General features: G+C 34.5%; 1 protein-coding gene across 1 annotated transcript in view; it reads left to right on the forward strand.

The window, feature by feature from the left end:
- The window catches only part of LOC143239666 (uncharacterized), a 54717-nt gene extending 34151 nt beyond the window's left edge, over positions 1–20566 (forward strand). The window contains exon 2 of the mRNA XM_076481015.1: positions 20009–20566. Within this exon, the coding sequence (XP_076337130.1) occupies positions 20009–20512 (504 nt within the window). The 3' untranslated portion in view covers positions 20513–20566. The remainder of the gene's footprint in view (positions 1–20008) is intronic.
- Positions 20567–21278: the final 712 nt, after the last annotated feature.

Here is a 21278-nt window from a genome sequence, read left to right on the forward strand (position 1 = left end):
ATAGCATATTTTTTATGAAGTGATCTTCATAACTAATCGTTCAGATTAGTTATTTCAAAACATCATAATGTGTAGGAAGAATTGACATGACTTCTGAATTAACATTGGCTTCAAGCGACAGTCAGATTCTCCAAAAACGAAAGCTCAGAGTATAAAAGAGAAAGAAAGCCAAAGATTCTAGGTTAGCGATGATGTCCAATAATAGCTATATATATAAGTCACCATCGAAGGCTTCTTTACACTATAGACTTGAACAATGAATGTATGAGCAGGTTTTAAACATATTTTGTCCATGACGAGTTAAAGAAATGTAAAGTGAAAAGGTTGAAAAGCTTCGTCAAAGACCTATATAATAGTCAGAAGGAATACTTCTATAGTTATATAGTTTTCTGTTTTTTATGTCTTTGTTTTTTTAATTTGGCTCAAAGCTACAGGAGGGCTATCTGCGCTAGCTATCAGTGTAAGACTAGAGGGAAGGAAGCTAGTCATCACCACTCACCGCCAACTCTTGGGCTACTCTTTCACCATCGAATAGTAGGATTGGCCGTCACGTTATAACGCCCCACGGCTGAAAGGGCGAGCACGTTTGATGCAACGGGGATTCGAACCCGGTTTTTGTTGGGAAAAGTTTCACTGTACATTATACTATCGTGCAGTATACATATAAATATTTATGGTTTTAATTCATTATGTGCTTGCTTAATCAGTAATTCTGTAGGTAATAATTTTTACGTATTAGAGAATAATTTGTCAAAGTGCTAATTTAAATTGTGTATAATTGTGCATAATTAGTATGGCTATGCATAATTAGAATGGCTATAAAGTCTAAGTGAATTAAACTTTAATTTTCTATTAAAATGAAGCAACTAATGTGCAGACTATCATTTTAAAGATGTGTGCTATTTACATTAAGTATTAGTACGACGATAAGCTTGGTTATAAAGAGAAAGTAAATGCATCCGTAACTGTGGATATCTTAAGAAATATTACTTGTTTTAATTCTTTTTTTAATTTCGCGCAAAGCTACACGAGGGTTATCTACGTTAGTCGTCCCTAATTTAGCAGTGTAAGACTAGAGGGAAGGCAGCTAGTCATCACCACCCACCGCCAACTCTTGGGCTACTCTTTCACCAACGAATAGTGGGATTGACGGTAACATTATAACGCTCCCACGGCTGAAAGGGCGAGCATGTTTGGTGCGACGGGAATTCGAACCCGCAACCCTCGGATTACGAGTCGAGTGCCTTAACCAACCGGAAGATGCCTGGCCGGTGACAGTTATTGGAAGAGCTATGATTAACATTTATTTGTTTAATTATTTCTACGTGTTTAAATGAAATGTTTCAATACAAATGTTTTGAAATTAATTTTCAGATATCCCCCCCAAAAAAAATTGATGGATTTGGTAGGGATTCACTGTAAACTTGAATTTCTTTTGGGTAGGAAGTTTCCCATTTGGGGCACTTGGAACACGAAAGAATGAAATTTCTGAATCTGTTTAATAATTGACTAATAAATTATGATTTTATAAAGTATTTTTGTGAAAAACAAATATTTTTGCAAGACTACTCTTCAAGAGCAGTTAAAATAGTATAATATTGAATTTCATGGTATGAATGCTACTTTTTCCGAAAAGGGCCCCAAAAACTGCCTAGAGAAGTCACCTATTTTAGCCACTGAACAATAGTGTGTTTTCTGTCAGTCAGCCAGTAGACACTAAAACAACGTCAGACAGGAGATGCTTAACGTTGCAATTTTTACTGTCTCGACCTCATGAAAACATTTGGTTGCCAATGATCATAAGATGAATTATACATTATATAGGCTACAACATAGTATGACAAATTATACATTTTGTAGGCTACAACATAGAATGACAAATTATACATTCTGTAGGCTACAACATAGCATGACAAATTATACATTATAGGCTACAACATAGCATGACAAATTATACATTCTGTAGGCTACCACATAGCATGACAAATTATACATTGTGTAGGCTACAACATAGCATAACAAATTATACATTCTGTAGGCTACAACATAGTATGACAAATTTTACATTCTATAGGCTACAACATAGTATGACAAATTATACATTCTGTAGGCTACAACATAGCATTACAAATTATACATTGTGTAGGCTACAACATAGCATGACAAATTATACATTCTGTAGGCTACAACATAGCATGACAAATTATACATTGTGTAGGCTACAACATAGCATAACAAATTATACATTCTGTAGGCTACAACCTAGCATGACAAATTATACATTGTGTAGGCTACAACATAGGATGACAAATTATACATTCTGTAGGCTACAACATAGCATGACAAATTTTACATTCTGTAGGCTACAACATAGTATGACAAATTATACATTCTGTAGGCTACAACATAGTATGACAAATTATACATTCTGTAGGATACAACATAGCATGACAAATTATACATTCTGTAGGCTAGAACATAGTATGACAAATTATACATTCTGTAGGCTACAACATAGTATGACAAATTATACATTCTGTAGGATATAACATAGCATGACAAATTATACATTCTGTAGGCTAGAACATAGTATGACAAATTATACATTCTGTAGGCTACAACATAGCATGACAAATTATACATTCTGTAAGCTACAACATAGCATGACAAATTTTACATTCTGTAGGCTACAACATAGTATGACAAATTTTACATTCTGTAGGCTACAACATAGCATGACAAATTATACATTCTGTAAGCTACAACATAGCATGACAAATTTTACATTCTGTAGGCTACAACATAGCATGACAAATTTTACATTCTGTAGGCTACAACATAGCATGACAAATTTTACATTCTGTAGGCTACAACATAGAATGACAAATTATACATTCTGTAGGCTACAACATAGTATGACAAATTATACATTGTGCAGGCTACAACATAGCATGACAAATTATACATTGTGTAGGCTACAACATAGCATGACAAATTATACATTGTGTAGGCTACAACATAGCATGACAAATTATACATTCTGTAAGCTACAACATAGCATGACAAATTATACATTCTGTAGGCTACAACATAGTATGACAAATTATACATTGTGTAGGCTACAACATAGCATGACAAATTATACATTGTGTAGGCTACAACATAGCATGACAAATTATACATTCTGTAAGCTACAACATAGCATGACAAATTATACATTCTGTAGGATACAACATAGCATGACAAATTATACATTATGTAGGCTACAACATAGCATGACAAATTATACATTCTGTTAGCTACAACATAGCATGACAAATTTTACATTCTGTAGGCTACAACATAGCATGACAAATTATACATTCTGTGAGCTACAACATAGCATGACAAATTTTACATTCTGTAGGCTACAACATAGCATGACAAATTTTACATTCTGTAGGCTACAACATAGTATGACAAATTATACATTCTGTAGGCTACAACATAGTATGACAAATTATACATTCTGTAGGCTACAACATAGTATGACAAATTATACATTCTGTAGGCTACAACATAGTATGACAAATTATACATTGTGTAGGCTACAACATAGCATGACAAATTATACATTCTGTAGGCTACAACATAGCATGACAAATTATACATTGTGTAGGCTACAACATAGTATGACAAATTATACATTCTGTAAGCTACAACATAGCATGACAAATTTTACATTCTGTAGGCTACAACATAGCATGACAAATTATACATTCTGTAGGCTACAACGTAGCATGACAAATTTTACATTCTGTAGGCTACAACATAGCATGACAAATTTTACATTGTGTAGGCTACAACATAGTATGACAAATTATACATTCTGTAGGCTACAACATAGCATGACAAATTATACATTCTGTAGGCTACAACATAGTATGACAAATTATACATTCTGTAGGCTACAACATAGTATGACAAATTATACATTCTGTAGGATACAACATAGCATGACGAATTATACATTCTGTAGGCTAGATCATAGTATGACAAATTATACATTCTGTAGGCTACAACATAGCATGACAAATTATACATTCTGTAAGCTACAACATAGCATGACAAATTTTACATTCTGTAGGCTACAACATAGTATGACAAATTATACATTCTGTAGGCTACAACATAGTATGACAAATTATACATTCTGTAGGCTACAACATAGTATGACAAAGTATACATTGTGTAGGCTACAACATAGTATAACAAATTATACATTCTGTAGGCTACAACATAGTATGACAAATTATACATTCTGTAGGCTACAACATAATATGACAAATTATACATTCTGTAGGCTACAACATAGCATGACAAATTATACATTCTGTAGGCTACAACATAGTATGACAAATTATACATTCTGTAGGCTACAACATAGTATGACAAATTATACATTCTGTAGGATACAACATAGCATGACGAATTATACATTCTGTAGGCTAGATCATAGTATGACAAATTATACATTCTGTAGGCTACAACATAGCATGACAAATTATACATTCTGTAAGCTACAACATAGCATGACAAATTTTACATTCTGTAGGCTACAACATAGTATGACAAATTATACATTCTGTAGGCTACAACATAGTATGACAAATTATACATTCTGTAGGCTACAACATAGTATGACAAAGTATACATTGTGTAGGCTACAACATAGTATAACAAATTATACATTCTGTAGGCTACAACATAGTATGACAAATTATACATTCTGTAGGCTACAACATAATATGACAAATTATACATTCTGTAGGCTACAACATAGCATGACAAATTTTACATTCTGTAGGATACAACATAGCATGACAAATTATACATTCTGTAGGCTACAACATAGCATGACAAAGTATACATTGTGTAGGCTACAACATAGTATGACAAATTATACATTCTGTAGGCTACAACATAGTATGACAAATTATACATTCTGTAGGCTACAACATAATATGACAAATTATACATTCTGTAGGCTACAACATAGTATGACAAATTATACATTCTGTAGGATACAACATAGCATGACAAATTATACATTCTGTAGGCTACAACATAGCATGACAAATTTTACATTCTGTAGGATACAACATAGCATGACAAATTATACATTCTGTAGGCTACAACATAGCATGACAAAGTATACATTGTGTAGGCTACAACATAGTATGAGAAATTATACATTCTGTTCTCTCCAACATAGCATGACAAATTATACATTGTGTAGGCTACAACATAGTATGACAAATTATACATTCTGTAGGCTACAACATAGCATGACAAATTGTACATTCTGTAAAACATAGTATAAAAATTATATACATTCTGTAGGTTATAACATGGTATGTATGACAAATTATACATTCTGTAGGTCATAACATAGTATGACACACAAACTTGAAAGTCAAGAAATAAAAAATAATTGTAACTTTTAATTTCGGTTTTATTTACTCTTTAAACATTAAATTTTCGGGGACGCTGCTGAAGTACACCTACGATATAGTACTTTTGTTGACTTTTAGATATAGATGTATTACATACATATTAAAGATATCCAGTATGAAAGGTATTTTTAGAAAATGTTTTAATCATTAGATGTGTTTTTTTACAGGTTTACTGTTTGTACCTTCATTAATATCCACTATTCACACACGCATCACAGTTGCTATTTAAAATTTTAATATTTTAATTTCCTCGAGTACATTTGTTAAAGTTTAATGTGTAACTTAACGTTTGGGGTTGTGACGGATTGACTATCACATATCTATCTTAATTTGATGGGTTTTCTTTCAGTTAAATATATATTTACAAATGCAAATAACTTATATTGTTAAATATCTCTTGTGAAATTCCCGCCTATTCACTAAATTTATAGAAGATTCTCGAGTTTAAGAATCGACAATATATGTGTGTGTAAGTTAACACTAGTGTATCGTCAGTATTGTACAGACTGGAATTTTTAGACACTCTCTTCTTAAGCCTATAAAGGAAAACCTAACCAGAAAAATTCCCGTTGTTCCTTTAAACTTTATTCCAGCTTTCGAAGAACCCTTCAGTCGTACGATTATTGACTGTGTTAGGCCTTTATCAAAAAATCAATCATGGAACCAGTATTTCTTGACTGTCATGTGTGCATCCACTAAATTCCTCGAAGCTAATCCCTTAAGAAATATTTTAGCTCAAAGGTTTATAAGGCCTTGTTTACTTTTGTTGGCTTGCCCAAATTAATTCAGTCTGATCATGGATCAAATTTTATGTCCGAGTTGGTGCTAAAGAGCTAAAATCTAGTGCATATCATCCAGAATCGGAAGATGACCTTGAAAGATTCCCTTATACTTTCACAAATATGATGTGGACCAGAAAGATTGGGATGAAGGAGTTAGTTTATTATTATTTCCTGTTCCTGGATCAGATCAGAAGTCGTTAGGACTTAGCCCATTCTAGTTGGTGTTTGGCTATTTAGTGCGTGGTCTTTGGAAGCTGCTGAAAAAAATACTGGTTGGAAGATAACCCGAAAGAAATGCACTTATTGGATTATGTTTCCACATTTTATTACAGATTCTCGGGTGCTTGTGAATTGTTTGAGAAAATATGAAGTAATTCCAAGCCAGAATGAAAACCGTTTATGATCTCAAGGCTGAAAAGTCTGTTGTTTAAAGAAGGATTCGATGGTGGCTTATAGTTTTTACACTATGTAACAAAAGTTTTACTTTTTCTTGTTCCTGGACAGAATGAGTTATTTCCCAATTGCTTATCCCTAAAGTAAATGGAAAAGACCTATTTTTCTCTTCAAACTTTGCTTTTGTGACCTGGGAACGTATAAAGAACATACGATGGGAGACTATATTTGGGGGCTGATATGTGAAAGTGATTTACATTACAGTCACAAATCTCTAAAACCTATTCACGTCTAAACATTTTTGTATAACTTTAGTATAAATACATGTAAATATTGATTCATATGTTGTTTTATTAACACCTTATGTAAATGAAAATATGGAAATTTGCTCGTTTTTACATAGAAAATAGGTTAATTTCTAAATTTCATTATTTATGTCACAACAGCAAAGTTTGAAGGGAATGGCCATTTTCTGTATCTTTACAACATAAACAATTAAGAAATGACACATACTATCCAGGAACAAAATTTGTGTTATACAGTTATTATTGGACGTTATCGCAACCTATACCTGACTTTCTCCTTCCTGCTTTGAGCATTCTTTCTTTTGGGGAATCTGACTGTCGCTTGAAGCCGATGTTAATTGAGAAGTCGATTCTTCCTACATGTTATGATGTTTTGAAATAACTTATCTGGATTATTCACTTCATAAAAAAATAAGCTGTTTTTCTCATCGTAGTATTTTCACAACTACTTATGGTGAACAAATATTTGACTTGGCAAGCTTGCGTTATTACGTACATTCAATACAGACATCTTTGACCATCTTTACCAGCCTGTAGGTCGTATAATGATATCAGAAGTCTGAAAGCTCAGTTAATATAAAGTACTACACACATACCAATCCAGGCGTGAGGTCTGTAAAACTACACACTCACCAATCCAGACGTGAGGTCTGTAAAACTACACACTCACCAATCCAGACTTAAGGTCTGTAAAACTACACACTCATCATTCCAGACTTAAGATCTGTAAGAACTAAACACTCAGACCCAAACTTAAAATCTGTAGAACTACACATTCACCAATCCAGACTAAGGTCTGTAAAACTACACACTCATAAATCTGCAATTGTACTTATTCCTCGATTATACTCAGTATACTTTAAAGCAGGAGTTTAGAAACTTTTTAGACCTGCAGAGCTTCGCATCAGAAAAATAAAACATTTCGGAGCTTCAATAAAGAAAAATACACTAAAAATAGGAACAAACGGTCACTAGCACCAGGTAAAGACACTAAAAATAGGAACAAACGGTCACTAGCACCAGGTAAAGACACTAAAAATAGGAACAAACGGTCACTAGCACCAGGTGAAAACACTAAAAATAGGAACAAACGGTCACTAGCACCAGGTAAAGACACTAAAAATAGGAACAAACGGTCACTAGCACCAGGTAAAGACACTAAAAATAGGAAAAAACGGCCACTAGCACCAGGTAAAGACATTAAAAATAGGAACAAACGATCACTAGCACCAGGTAAAGACACTAAAAATAGGAACAAACGGTCACTAGTACCAGGTAAAGACACTAAAAATAGGAACAAACCGTCACTAGCATCAGATAAAGACACTAAAAATAGGAACAAACGATCACTAGCACCAGGTAAAGACACTAAAAATAGGAACAAACGGTCACTAGCATCAGGTAAAGACACTAAAAATAGGAACAAACGGTCACCAGCACCAGGTAAAGTTTACTTCAAGCTTTTAGAATATAAATTTACTAAAATTATCAATATTTAAAGAAAAATTTTTACTTCTACTTACTTGTTCAAAAATTTCTGCTTGCACAATTTGTATCAGTGAAAGTACAGGGTACTTATTTATTTATTAGTGGCTCGGATGGGCTTCCTTTTGTTCACAAAGTAGTTCAATATTATGAGTTATGGTTGTTACCTGTAAGCGCGGATAACATTCAGTATTTAGTTTGTATCTAAACTTGGTCTTTGTAGCTGTATACAGAGAAAATGTTTGCTCACAAAGATGTATTGTTAGAAAGCGTACCAAAATTTTCACAGCTCTGTTACTTATTTCAGAGTATTCCATGGCAATTTGAATCCCAAAGTGTGTAATTTTTTCCTGCTGAAATTTTGTTTTTAGGGTTAATCAGTTTAAATTTCTTTTAGGTAAATCGTTGGTATTTGCAGAATCAAAGGGATTTTTTAATTCACAGTAATTTTTCTGAATGAGGAGGGAAGTACTCAGAAATAGTTGTACACAAATCAGATATGTACTGCAAGACTGAAACTTTTGCATCTTCACTTAAGGAAATTTCATTCATAAGTAAAAAAACCATTGAGATTTTCGAAGCAGTCAAGTTCTTCTATAAGTATACATTCATTCCAGTGTTTTAGCTTACATTGAAGCGCTTTCATTTTACTTTGAGCTTTGAAGTACGTTACTCTGCATTGTAGCATTCACTTCATTTAGATAGGCAAATACGACCGAAAGATAAGCCACTTTCTGTATCAAGTATTTATCCATTAATTTGTATGCAAGTTCAAAATGACATTCAGATAAAACGAAACCTATCTCCTCACGCAGTTCGTAAAACCAACCAAGCACTTTTCTCCGAGAAAGCCATCGGACTTCAGTATGAAACAGCAAATGCTTATGCAAACTTCCCATATCCTCACAGATAAACTGAAGATCCTCGCGTTGATTGGTCTCGATTTTTTAAAATTAACTATTTTTATGACATCGCCCAATACCTCTTTTAAGTCTTCTGGCAATCGTTTCATTGCATGACGATGAAGACAACAGTGGATACTCTCGATGTCTGGGTTCTTCTTTTTTATGCGCGCCACTGCGCATGAAATTTTTCCAGTCATATCTGCAGCTCCATCAGTGCAAATACCAGATCAAAGCTGCCATTGGATCTCATGTTCTTCCATAAATAAATCGATCAGTTTAAATATTTCTTCGCTTGTTCTTTGAGTAGGCAAAGGTTTGCAAATAAGCATGTTTTCTTAAAAACTAGCTTTGTGAATATAACGAACAACATAAGCTACAGCGCATAATCTGCGACATCTGTTGATTCATCCATCTGAAGCGAAAAAATTGGACTCGCTTTTACTCGCCTTATTAACTCCGTTAAGCAGTTTACTGACACATCCGTGATTCTTCGAGAAACTGAGTTCTCAGAAATGGGCACAGAGTTAATGTTTTAAGAAATTTATCTCAAATCGTGCACTCTACCAAATCTTTTGCGCATGGTTTTATAGAATCTTCTGCAATTGTACGAGCCTCACCTGCTTTTGCAGTACGGTAGCTAACACGGCATGAAGCAATAAGAGCACCCTTGTTATCCTAATGGACAAACAAACGAAAAGTAGCTTTTCTTATATTTAATTGCAAACATTTTTTTTTTTTTTTTGAAATACTCGAAAGTTGAATTTTTTTAATTCGGAGTGTTTGGTTTCTGGATGCCGTTTTAACTTTTATGGATGCAAATAACTGTTATTCATCACTGTTTCACATTCAACACACAACCCACTAGGTTCATCTTCATTACCTGTCCATGTAAAACAATATTAAATAAAACTTTCATCATATTTTCTTTTCTTTCTTGCTTCAGTACTTCTTGCACCATCCTGCGTTGAAATGCTTGCACACGACGACAATGTCGGTAAATTCGTATATTCCTTTATTTTTCAATAAAATTAAGTTCAAAGAATAGCTCCGTCTTAGAAATTCTAAATCCTCCTCGATCAAGACAGGTCTTTATTATCTAAGTATATGAATATTTTGCATTGGAAATGGCTATAGCGTAAGCTTCTGAAAGTGCTAAGTTTTCGGTGGCGTCATACTATTTATATTTAGAACTGATACAGTGTCAGCTGTAGTTTTCATGTGGCTTGGTGAATATAACGTACCCGACCCTATGGAATGTCTGTAGTTATTGTGTGTGCATGGTATATATAAATTGTTTTAGTAGTACAATCAGACTAAGTGAAGCAATGACCTAGTTGAAACTATTAAACTAATTGGCTCACCCGTTTATATATTGTTGATATTGTACTTAACTGAAAGGTTTATAAAAAGGTTAAATCATTTGAAGACACTCATTGAAATACATTGTTTTACATCAGAGTGACAGTCATGCAGACACTTTTCAACTAATCAAGAACAAGAAGAACCATTTTTGCTTGACTCCTTCAGTATTTATTGAAGTACCAGACAGTCGAGAGTATTGAATCAATACTAATGAAATCTTGATGAAGTCCTTTGGTGGACCATCGCTAGTGAAGGGTTTCTTTTCTCGACCTTGAAAAGCCTAAAAAAAATGCTGGTTGAACTTGTATTCTAACGATAGTTACATGGATAGGACAAAAATCAAGATATCTCAAATAGTATATTGTGAAGTGTAATTTATATAGATTATCCAAAACAGTGCTGTTAAAGGTTTATCTGTTGCTTAGTTTTTTATTGAATGTTGCTTACGTATGTTTCAAAATAAATTCTTCGATAGCTTTCTCAACAAAAAAAAATAAATTATCCAGGTCGCATTTGTTTCATAATGTTTTCTTGATGTATAGTTCTGCTTTATACTTTTGAATTATGAATGATTTATTAATTAACCAAAGTTTATTTCAAGTTCTTATTGATAGAATTTTGCGATTTCCATTATTCATGCGAAAGCTATTGGGATAATTCAGAAAATGGTCTCTCGTTAGATATTTGTCAGTTGTGAGCTTACGAGTTTACAGCGCAAAAATCCGGGGTTTAATTTCCTGTGGTGAACAAATCACATGCAGCCCATTAGATAGCAGCTGTGTGTTAAAAATAGACCTTGCAAGCTTTCAAGATCTTTTATGATCCAGTCAGGATATTAAAGTACAGAGAGCATGTCTTTTGATTAGCACATTCAGTGTGAAATAAAGCTTCATTAAACAAAAATATATAGATGACAATAAAAACTCTTGTTACATTGCATAACACACACAGAATATTTATAACAACAAGTATCTTCCATCGTCTGACAAATTGTGTTTGGTGACATTTGACTCAGCCGTGACAATAAGTTTTTGTTGATGTTAACTTGCTTACATATTTGCTCATGTTACATATCTTTACTTGTACTAAATTGACTATTTTGGTTATGTGCTGATGTCATAATTTAGCTCTCAGTTATTACTTTTGGAAGCAATTTTTTTTATTGTGTTGTTGACTGGTAATGTTATGTTTGATGTGAAGCCAAAAATATAATAACTAAGTGTCTCTTAGCCACAGACGTTAATAGAAAGAAGTAGAGCGCCTGTATCTGCTATTACTAATTGTTACAAACCAACGCAGTGGAATAAATGAGAATATAAAAGTAATTGTATTATTTTTAATAAAGTGATGACGATTATTCTTGTTATTGTTTTCAATCAAGCAAAATGCTACACACTAGGCTATCGGTGCTCTGCCCACCACGGGTATCGAAACAAGGTTTTTAGCGTTGTAAGTCCACAGACATACCACTGAGCCACTGGGGGGCAGTGATAACGACTATAATTTAAGACTCCACTTAGAAGATGTGGTAACCTTTCATCACAACTTGACAACATTGCTTGGTTTCTCGAAAACATTAAAACTTTAAATGTTGAGATTCGGAACTTTACTCCTAGTGGCAAAATAGAGGACTGAATTATTGTCCAAAGAGGTCACCTTATCTGTAGATAAGACTCCACTTCTAAAAAGTGGCATCTAAAATAAGCTTTAAAAAGAATGGCGGCTGTAAATGTAGTCAAAAGAGAGAGAATAAGGATTCGGATGAAGAGGAAAACTCATCTCAAACAGTAAATAGTGAACAGCTGCAAAGCAATAATGGTGATGATGTACTTCATACGACACAGTCTGAAAATTTCAGCTTCATTTTCTTTCGGATATGATGGTTGCAGAATTAATGTTAGATCCCTTGTTTTGGAAGATAAGCACAGTGAAATGATAAAACATTGTCATAGTTGTAGCGGACGAAAACATTTTCACACATTACAATTGGGCCTGGCAGGGCTAGGTGGTTAAGGCACTCGACTCCTAACCTGAGAAGCGCGGGTTCGAATCCCCTTCACAGCAAACATGCTCGCCCTTCCGGCCGTGGGGGCGTTATAACTGGATGGTCAATCCCACTATTCGTTGGTAAAAGAGTAGCCCAAGAGTTGACGGTGGGTGTTGATGACTAACTGCCTTCACTCTAGTCTTACACTGCTAAATTAGGGACAGCTAGCGCAGATAGCCCTCGTGTAGCTTTGCGTGAAATTCAAAAACCAATCAATCACTTCCTTTACTTTCTATGATCTTCTGATGTGCTGTATTGTTTAAAGTTGCTATAACACCCTCAGTTTTATCTAATTATATAAATTTCTAAGTTATCTATTTTGTTTAAACTCCATTCAACTCTTATATAGTATACCCTTCACTGGACTTCAGAATATGTGAACTTAAAGAAAACTGGTCTGTTGATGTGTAGAAAAATAACGTATATGTTTAAAGTAATCATCAGCCACACGTGTGACTGACAGAAATGGAAATTATGTACTTACAGTGTTTAAAGTAATCATAAGCCACACGTGTGAATGACAGAAATGGAAATTACGTACTTACAATGGCAAAATATTTAATTAAACTTTATTAGATAAAATATGTATAGAGAAAGTTTGGTTGATTGCCTGCAAAACATGAATTTGTTTTTGTGCTGAAATTCTCAAGAATATTTCATGCAGTTTTGTATCTTACTGTTTTTATTAATCCACATTTTCATGGTATGGTCAAACTTTAATTGACATTTTGGGGTAAACAAATGTGGAACACAAAAAAACCTAAGGTTTGTCAAAACTTCGTGTACACGTTAGTTCACGTTCGTTTAGAACAAGGTTTTTATTTTCCTACATTTATTATTATACATTAATTTTAATAGCATCATTGTTTCTTTACTGTTTATGAGCACAGGTATAATTCTTTGCGCCATATCGCGAGAGACTATTGATATATTGTCGGTACCTATTAGGTCAAAAATTGGCCCCTAAAAATGCCAGTGTCGTTGCATGCAGTTTTGTCAGAAACGAAATCAGTTTGAAGTTAGTTCAGTTTAAGTTGGATGATTTCCCTCTACCCGGTAGCTAACGGTAAGTCTTAGGATTTACAACGCTACAACTCATATTTTGATACCCGTGCTGGCAGAGTACAGATAGTTTATTGTGTAGCTTGGCGCTCAATAGTATTTGTTTGTTTGTTTTTGAATTTCGCACAAAGCTACTCGAGAGCTATCTGTGCTAGCCGTCCCTAATTTAGCAGTGTAAGACGCACGAGGGGGATGCGAACCCGCGACCCTCAGATTACGAGTCGCACGCCTTAACACGCTTGGCCAATGCGCGCCGTTGCTCAATAATAAAACATAACAAACATTTCAAGAGGCGGATGCTTTTTCTCTGACGTGGAACCTTGAATGCAATAAAACATGTCACACTATAAAGGTAGTGGGTTCTATGGGGCAGTGGATGTGAATGTTGTATGGTTTTTCGTGATCTGTATCAGTAAGGCAACAATCACATGGTTTTAAGATGTTTTTACCCCTTTCTACTTAAAAGTGCGTAAGCGCTTTCTTTCACGTTCTCTGTAGTCTAGTTATGTAATTATAACCTTGGGTTGTCTTTAGTCCTAGGTGGCACATAATCCTTATTTAGAGGACAATGTTTTCCGGTAGTTTTTTTTCTCCTTTACATGCACACGTTTACCTACATATCACTATCGCTACAAATGGTAAAACATCATGAGGATAATAATCCTTGATTTCATACGAGTGATGAAAAATTATCAGAACAATAACCTCTAAATGACATTCTTTTCCACACGCAAGCTTTTTGTTGCTATTTTTTCATATTTGTTCTCGTTTGTGTATCTTATATATGTATCCTTTCTTTCCATTTTCCACGCCCTATACATAGTAAAATAATTATGATTTATTTTGTGACCTCTCGACTTAACTGTTTTTTTGGCCCGGCATAGCCAAGCGTGTTAAGGCGTTCGACTGTAACCCGAAGGTTGCGGGTTCGAATCTCCGTCGTACCAAATATGCTCGCCCTCCCAGCCGTGGGGGCGTTATAATGTTACGGTCAATCCCACTATTCGTTGGTAAAAAGAGTAGCCCAAGAGTTGGCGGTGGGTTGGTGATGACTAGCTGCCTTCTCTCTAGATTTACACTGCTAAATTAGGGACGGCTAGCGCAGATAAACCTCCTGTGGCTTTGGGCGAAATTCAAAACAAACTTAACTGTTTTTTTCTCTTTTGCGTTCTTTCTGCATAAAAACGTCGTCCATTGTCTAACTATTCTGAAGCTGTTCCTTCACTTTTATATTTTTTATCTAGCTATGTGAAACCACACAAATGTTTTAAATTTGTTTAATCCAAGAGCTACAATATTGATAGAGATTATTTTCCTTAGAGTACATGGTACCAAGTTAGGACTTATTTCTGAATCATCTATTTGTTTCCTGAAGCTAGCTTTTTCTAAGGTTTCTTTCAACTCATTCTGTTTACTATTACAGGTGGACTTATCTAAAACACGTGACACAGTAGCAGAGAAATTGTATGACATGTAGTGGAAGCTTATTATTGTGGTAAGACTATAAATTAAACCTTCACACAAATTTATATGAACAACGTACAAGCACTGTTGGACACAAATGCGTCAAACGTATTTTGATAGATAAAAACACCTGGTGTAAACTGGTCAACAATATTTCATTAAGTTGCTTGTCTTATGTTTTACATTATATTGCCTATTCACAAAGTGTAATAAACATATATTACTAGAAGAATTAAAACTTCTTAAACTTGAAATCCCCCTATTAAGATTAGTGCAATTAGAAACTTCAATCCAAGAGACTGACGGGGCCTGGAGGTTAACATGCCAGATTCTGTAGTTCAGATACATGGTTCGTGTTTCATTGCCATAAAAAATAGTTCTGAACTTCAAGGCTGTGGGTGAGTTATAAGAGTAAAGGTCAAATGCTATTTTTCAATGAATGTTGTAAACGAGTTGGTCTTCACTCTAACTGTTCCAAATAAGTGATGACTAGTGCAGACGATACACACAACTTGTGTGTCCTTACTTGAATTAACCGTCAGTAAAGGAAAACGAGAATAGCTATCCAATTCAGTGCACACATTTCCTAATTCCAATGTGGGATATCGTGACCAGCGAAACGTCCAATGTACTCGAGGGTGCGTTCTTAAATCTGTTTGAAACCTTAACTTGTATGGATAACAATACACGTGTGTGAAGATTATTGTATTTCTAGGTTACTGAATGAATAACCTTAAACTTACATTGATAACAATAGTTTTTACACGTGTGTAGAGGTTATTATATTAGGCTACTGAATGAATAACTTTCAACTTACATCGATAACAATAGTTTCTACACGTATGTAGAGGTTATTGTATAAGGCCAATGAATATTGCTTTGTTTGATAAATATATGTTAAACATAGCTTTTCTGTGTTTTAACTGTAAGAGAAGCTATTTCTAACTAATATTTTCAGTTTTTATTTTTTAATTTGTTAATGTAAATCTCTTTTTTGTTCAAGTGATTTTTAACAATAATTTAAAGTACAATTTCGGAATATGTAAATATCAGTGTGCGTGTGGTTTGTTATTTTCAGTAAAGCGACATTGAGTTATCTGCTGTGTCCACCGAGAGAAATCACAGATGTTAGTATTGTAAGCCCCAAAACTTATCGCTGTCTCACGGGGGGAATTTTTTGGTTTAAAACGACAGGATGTTAAGTTTGTTTGTTTGGAATTTCGCACAAAGCTACTCGAGGGCTATCTGTGCTAGCCGTCCCTAATTTAGCAGTGTAAGACTAGAGGGAAGGCAGTTAGTTATCACCACCCACCGCTCTTGGGCTACTCTTTTAACCAACGAATAGTGGGATTGACCGTCACATTATACACCCCCACGGCTGGGAGGGTGAGCATGTTTAGCGCGACGCAGGCGCGAACCCGCGACCCTCGGATTACGAGTCGCACGCCTTACGCGCTTCGCCATGCTGGGCCAGGGTGTTAAGATAGCTACAGACGACTTATCGTTCAGAGTTCAGATAGCGTACGTCAAGAGTTAACATGCAACTAAAAGAAAATATCACTAATGCAAGGTGTAATAGTGAAATGTTCCTAATGTTTTGTACTGTCGTTGGTGTAGTAGTGGAATCTTCCTAATGTTTTGTACTATTGTTGTTATTAAGATATTCTAGATTCTAAAATCACCTGATATGATCAACGAACCAAGTTTGCAATCAAAAGAGAACAAAAAACGTTGCAAGTAAACACAACTTTATTACTTAATTAACATAAAAAGGTATCAAAGTAGATGTGTTTTTTAAAACATTGACTTAACAAACACTAACTGTAATTGTCATTGTTGATTATATACTAGTATTTGGTTTTCAGTTTCTACTACGCCTGTATAGACTCGTGTTAAACAGTAAACGACAAGTATTACAATTATCGGGTAAAAGTTATAAAGGTAGTTTCACGCCGTATGAAGGGTTTTACTCTCATATAGGGAGGGTACTTGAAGTTAAAATATAAAGTAAAATATCCATAGACATAATTTTGTCAAATATATTTGAAGCATTGTTTGAAGTCTAAAAGTAACCAAATAATGCTCCCTGTGGTTTTAAACCAAATAACTAGACAATGTTCCTGTGGTTTTAAACCAAGTAACTAAACAATGTTCCCTGTGGTTTTAAACCAAGTAGCCAAACAATGCTCCCTGTGGTTTTAAACCAAGTAACTAAACAATGCTTCCTGTGGTTTTAAACCAAGTAAGTAAACAATAAGTGACTTCTGACCTGCGAAGGTTTACCAAGAATTTTGTGCTTTAATTCTGAACACACAGTCAAATCGTCTTCTTTGCTCCAAACTATATATAGCAGTATAAGTATGAAAAATGCTTTTGCCCAGATTACTTATACTATATCTTTTATTTACATACCTCAGCTACAATTTTAAATAAAATATTCAACATGAAAATATTTTTATTTTCATGTAAATTTGTGGATGCTCCCTACAACGAATAAACTCGCCTCGTTTTCATCCTGCATATTGGAAAGTGTTTTTTATTATTGTTATCATTTTATTTTTTTAAACTTGAACATAAATATTAATGCAGCAGAAACGCATAAAGTAACGAAGGAATAATGTTCATAAAAGAGGTGGTGTCGTAAACAAGAGGGCGAATCTTACCCACCTCTTCAGTGGTTTATTTCAAATCCACCCTTGACGCATGGAAGGGTGAGGTTGTCCAGTTCACAAGATACACCTTACCCGTATTACTTTGTGTAAATAATTGGTTTGAATCAAACTGAGCGGGAAGAGGCGGGAAGAAATGTTTTGGTACTGAAAACGAATGACGCCAATATAATTCATTTCCATATCGCTACGATTGTTTTTGTGTTTGAATTTTGCGCAAAGCTACACGAGGGCTATCTGCGCTAGCCGTCCTTAGTTTAGCAGTGTAAGACTAGAGGGAAGGCAGCTACTCATCACCACCCACCGCCAACTCTTGGGCTACTTTTATCAACGAATAGTGGGATTGACCATCACATTATAACGCCCTTACGGCTGAAAGGGCTAGCATGTTTGATGTGAAGGGGATTCGAACCCGCGACCCTCAGATTAGAGTCGAACGCCTTAACCCACCTGGCCTCATCGCTACGAATAAGCGTGATAAGATGGTATAGATTTGATAGGGTGTAGCACTGCAGCTGAATATTGAAATAACTGACCCATAAGTTCCTAACCCTACTGTGGAGCTATATTTTATCTCAAGATGATATATAATGCAGACATAGTTGCTACAGGAATGTGGCGTAATAGCTTATTATATATGGATCTCTTGTTTTTTTTGTCCGGTGTCCCATTAGTGGGACAGCAATAGTCTTATAAACTTACAACGTTAAAAATCAGGGCTCAGTTCCAGCCGCCCCCCGCTAGTACAGCGGTATGTCTCCGGATTTACAACGCTAAAATCAGGGGTTCGATTCCCCTCGGTGGGCTGAGCAGATAGCCCGATGTGTCTTTTTGCTATAAGAAAAACACACACAGTTCCAGCCAGTGGAGACAGTAGATAGCTCAACGTGTCTTTTCTCTAAACAACTAACAATATCTCGAAGTGTGTCGATATTCAGTTTTACAAAACAAAACCAGAAGAAAATCGGGGCGGGGGCGAATGATGTTGCTTGGGGGAAAATCGGTATTAAAATCATTTAAAATATTTAATTTAAACAGAACTTTCTAACATTTAACATAAAGAAAGACTTACTAGAAATTCACTTTAATTTTCGTCTATAAAATATCTTCTACACTACTGTTAACGGATTTTCAAGGTGTTTTGTTTTGTGAAATACTTCAACGTAAAATGAACGGTTGGACTATTAAAGATATATGTCCTTAGACCATGACTATTAAAGATATATGTCCTTAGACCATCTAGATTTGAAATAATATCAGGTTAGAAATAGTTGTGTTAAAAAAACTACAAGAAAATAATCTGTTTTCTAGGGTTTTGTTATTAGTTTTGTGTTTTTTTACTATTTAAAAATACATGTAAAATATTTTTGTGTGTAGCATGAAATTTGTGTTTTGTAAAATAATAAATTATAAATACGTTTTGTTTTTAGTACTATTTTTGTTGTTGTCAAACAGTACCAATAAAATATTTTAAACGGTGAAGCTTCATTTTTAACCCATTGTTTGTTGTTAGTATCAATAACAATATTTTTAAATGGTGAAAGTTTATTTTTCATCTTACTTTCACTGTTAGCGTTTTACAGTTAGAACTAAAAATAACTTTTTTATTTTCACTATAAAACAATGTAAAAGTACTGATATTGGTACTCCTAATAATTAGTATTAAAATACTTTTGTAAACATGTCAGTTAAAGTAATAACGTTGTCGATACAAAACAGGTTTTAAAATGAAGTCGCTTTCTTTATCAGTGAGGGAAAGACTGCCGAAATGGATTTGAGTTTGTAAATATAAATTACGTTAAAGTCAGCTACAAATGGTACATTTTAATATAAAGAGCCCAGAGAGAGAAAATGGTATCAAGTTTCATATAGACGATTAAGGAAACTCAAAATATTCTTTTATATTTTACTGCATGAAGAGTTGGTAGTAAATCCGTTTTCGCTTTCATAATATCCTCCGTACACGTTTAGCTTAGGGGTAGGAATCAAGATATATTCCCTGAGTAACTAATAGTTATTTATTTATTGAATTATTCCAGTCAAGTCCAGAAGGTCTAAACGTGTACGATTATGAACCAGAAGAGGTTGACCATCACATGGAGGTAAACAACACTCTTCGAGTAAAAATGGAAGATGATGGACATCCAGAGATGCTTGCCAAATTACAAAGACCAGGACAAGATGAACGAGAATTACGGGACCACAATGAAAGACTACAGCACGAGACAGCTGCAGTAATTAAAAGGCAGGCACGTGAAGCTGATAGTTTTATGCGGGTAAGAACAACACCAACATCTTTAGTAACATCATCAGCATCAAATTTGTCATCCCCTCCACCTGCTTTTCCAGTGTTTATACCTCAGCTGCACAATCGCCTTTTGCCAACTACTACAACCCCCTGTTCGAGTCCCGGAAGCTCCACATCACAGTCCTCACCGTCTTCATCGGTTAACAACATAGCAGCTTCAACAGACAGAGAAACGCCAGGCCAAGACCCAAGTAAATATTCCTCTGAGGAATTATTTAGACAGGTTTGTCATTAACGTATTTGTTCAATTACTTGCCTTTCAAAGTTCACACAGAGCACCCACCAGTTTGTCTGTTTTCCTGTCTTGTGACAGTCAAAAGCTCTTACAGGCCAGTGACAAAGAAGACATTTGATACATTAAACTATTATGTTGCGATAGATTCCCCCAGGTTTAATGTGTAATTTGCAACAAAGCACATCCGGAGGATTGGTTGTAGGGTTTTGATTGAAATTTAACATGTAAATTGTCCTTCAAAACAAGGTGTGCGAAATTAGTTTCGTGAATGTTGCTTTCTAAAAATTTTCGAACGTAATGATGAACCACTGAGTTTAATAATTACTCTAGGTATGAAGTCAAAGTAAAGATTTATACTATTGTAGTTTGAGAAAATAATTTGTTTTTTTGTTTGTTGTTTTTTGCTTTTTTTTAGAGGCTCTAGTTGTATACAGTAGTTTCAGCTCAGTTTTTTACATTTTTATACATTTTTAGTATCCCTAGTTCTAGACATTAGTTCCAGCTCAGTTTCTTTATATTTTTAGTATCCCTAGTTGTAGACACTAGTTCCAGCCCAGTTTTTAAATATGTTTTAGAGTCTTTAGTTGAAGGTTGAAAAATACAATCTTTATTTTGATTCTACATATTTCTGTACTTCTTGTCGATCCTTATTTCGCTTTTAAAATTAACAGTTTTTAATTACCTTGTTTACTATTGTATATTACATGCATTAACTTGTAAGTGGTGTTTTGGGCACATTCGTCAACTGCTCACAAAGAAAACTTTT

The sequence above is a fragment of the Tachypleus tridentatus genome, chromosome 2 (assembly GCF_004210375.1).
Source record: "Tachypleus tridentatus isolate NWPU-2018 chromosome 2, ASM421037v1, whole genome shotgun sequence".
NCBI lineage: Eukaryota > Metazoa > Arthropoda > Merostomata > Xiphosura > Limulidae > Tachypleus > Tachypleus tridentatus.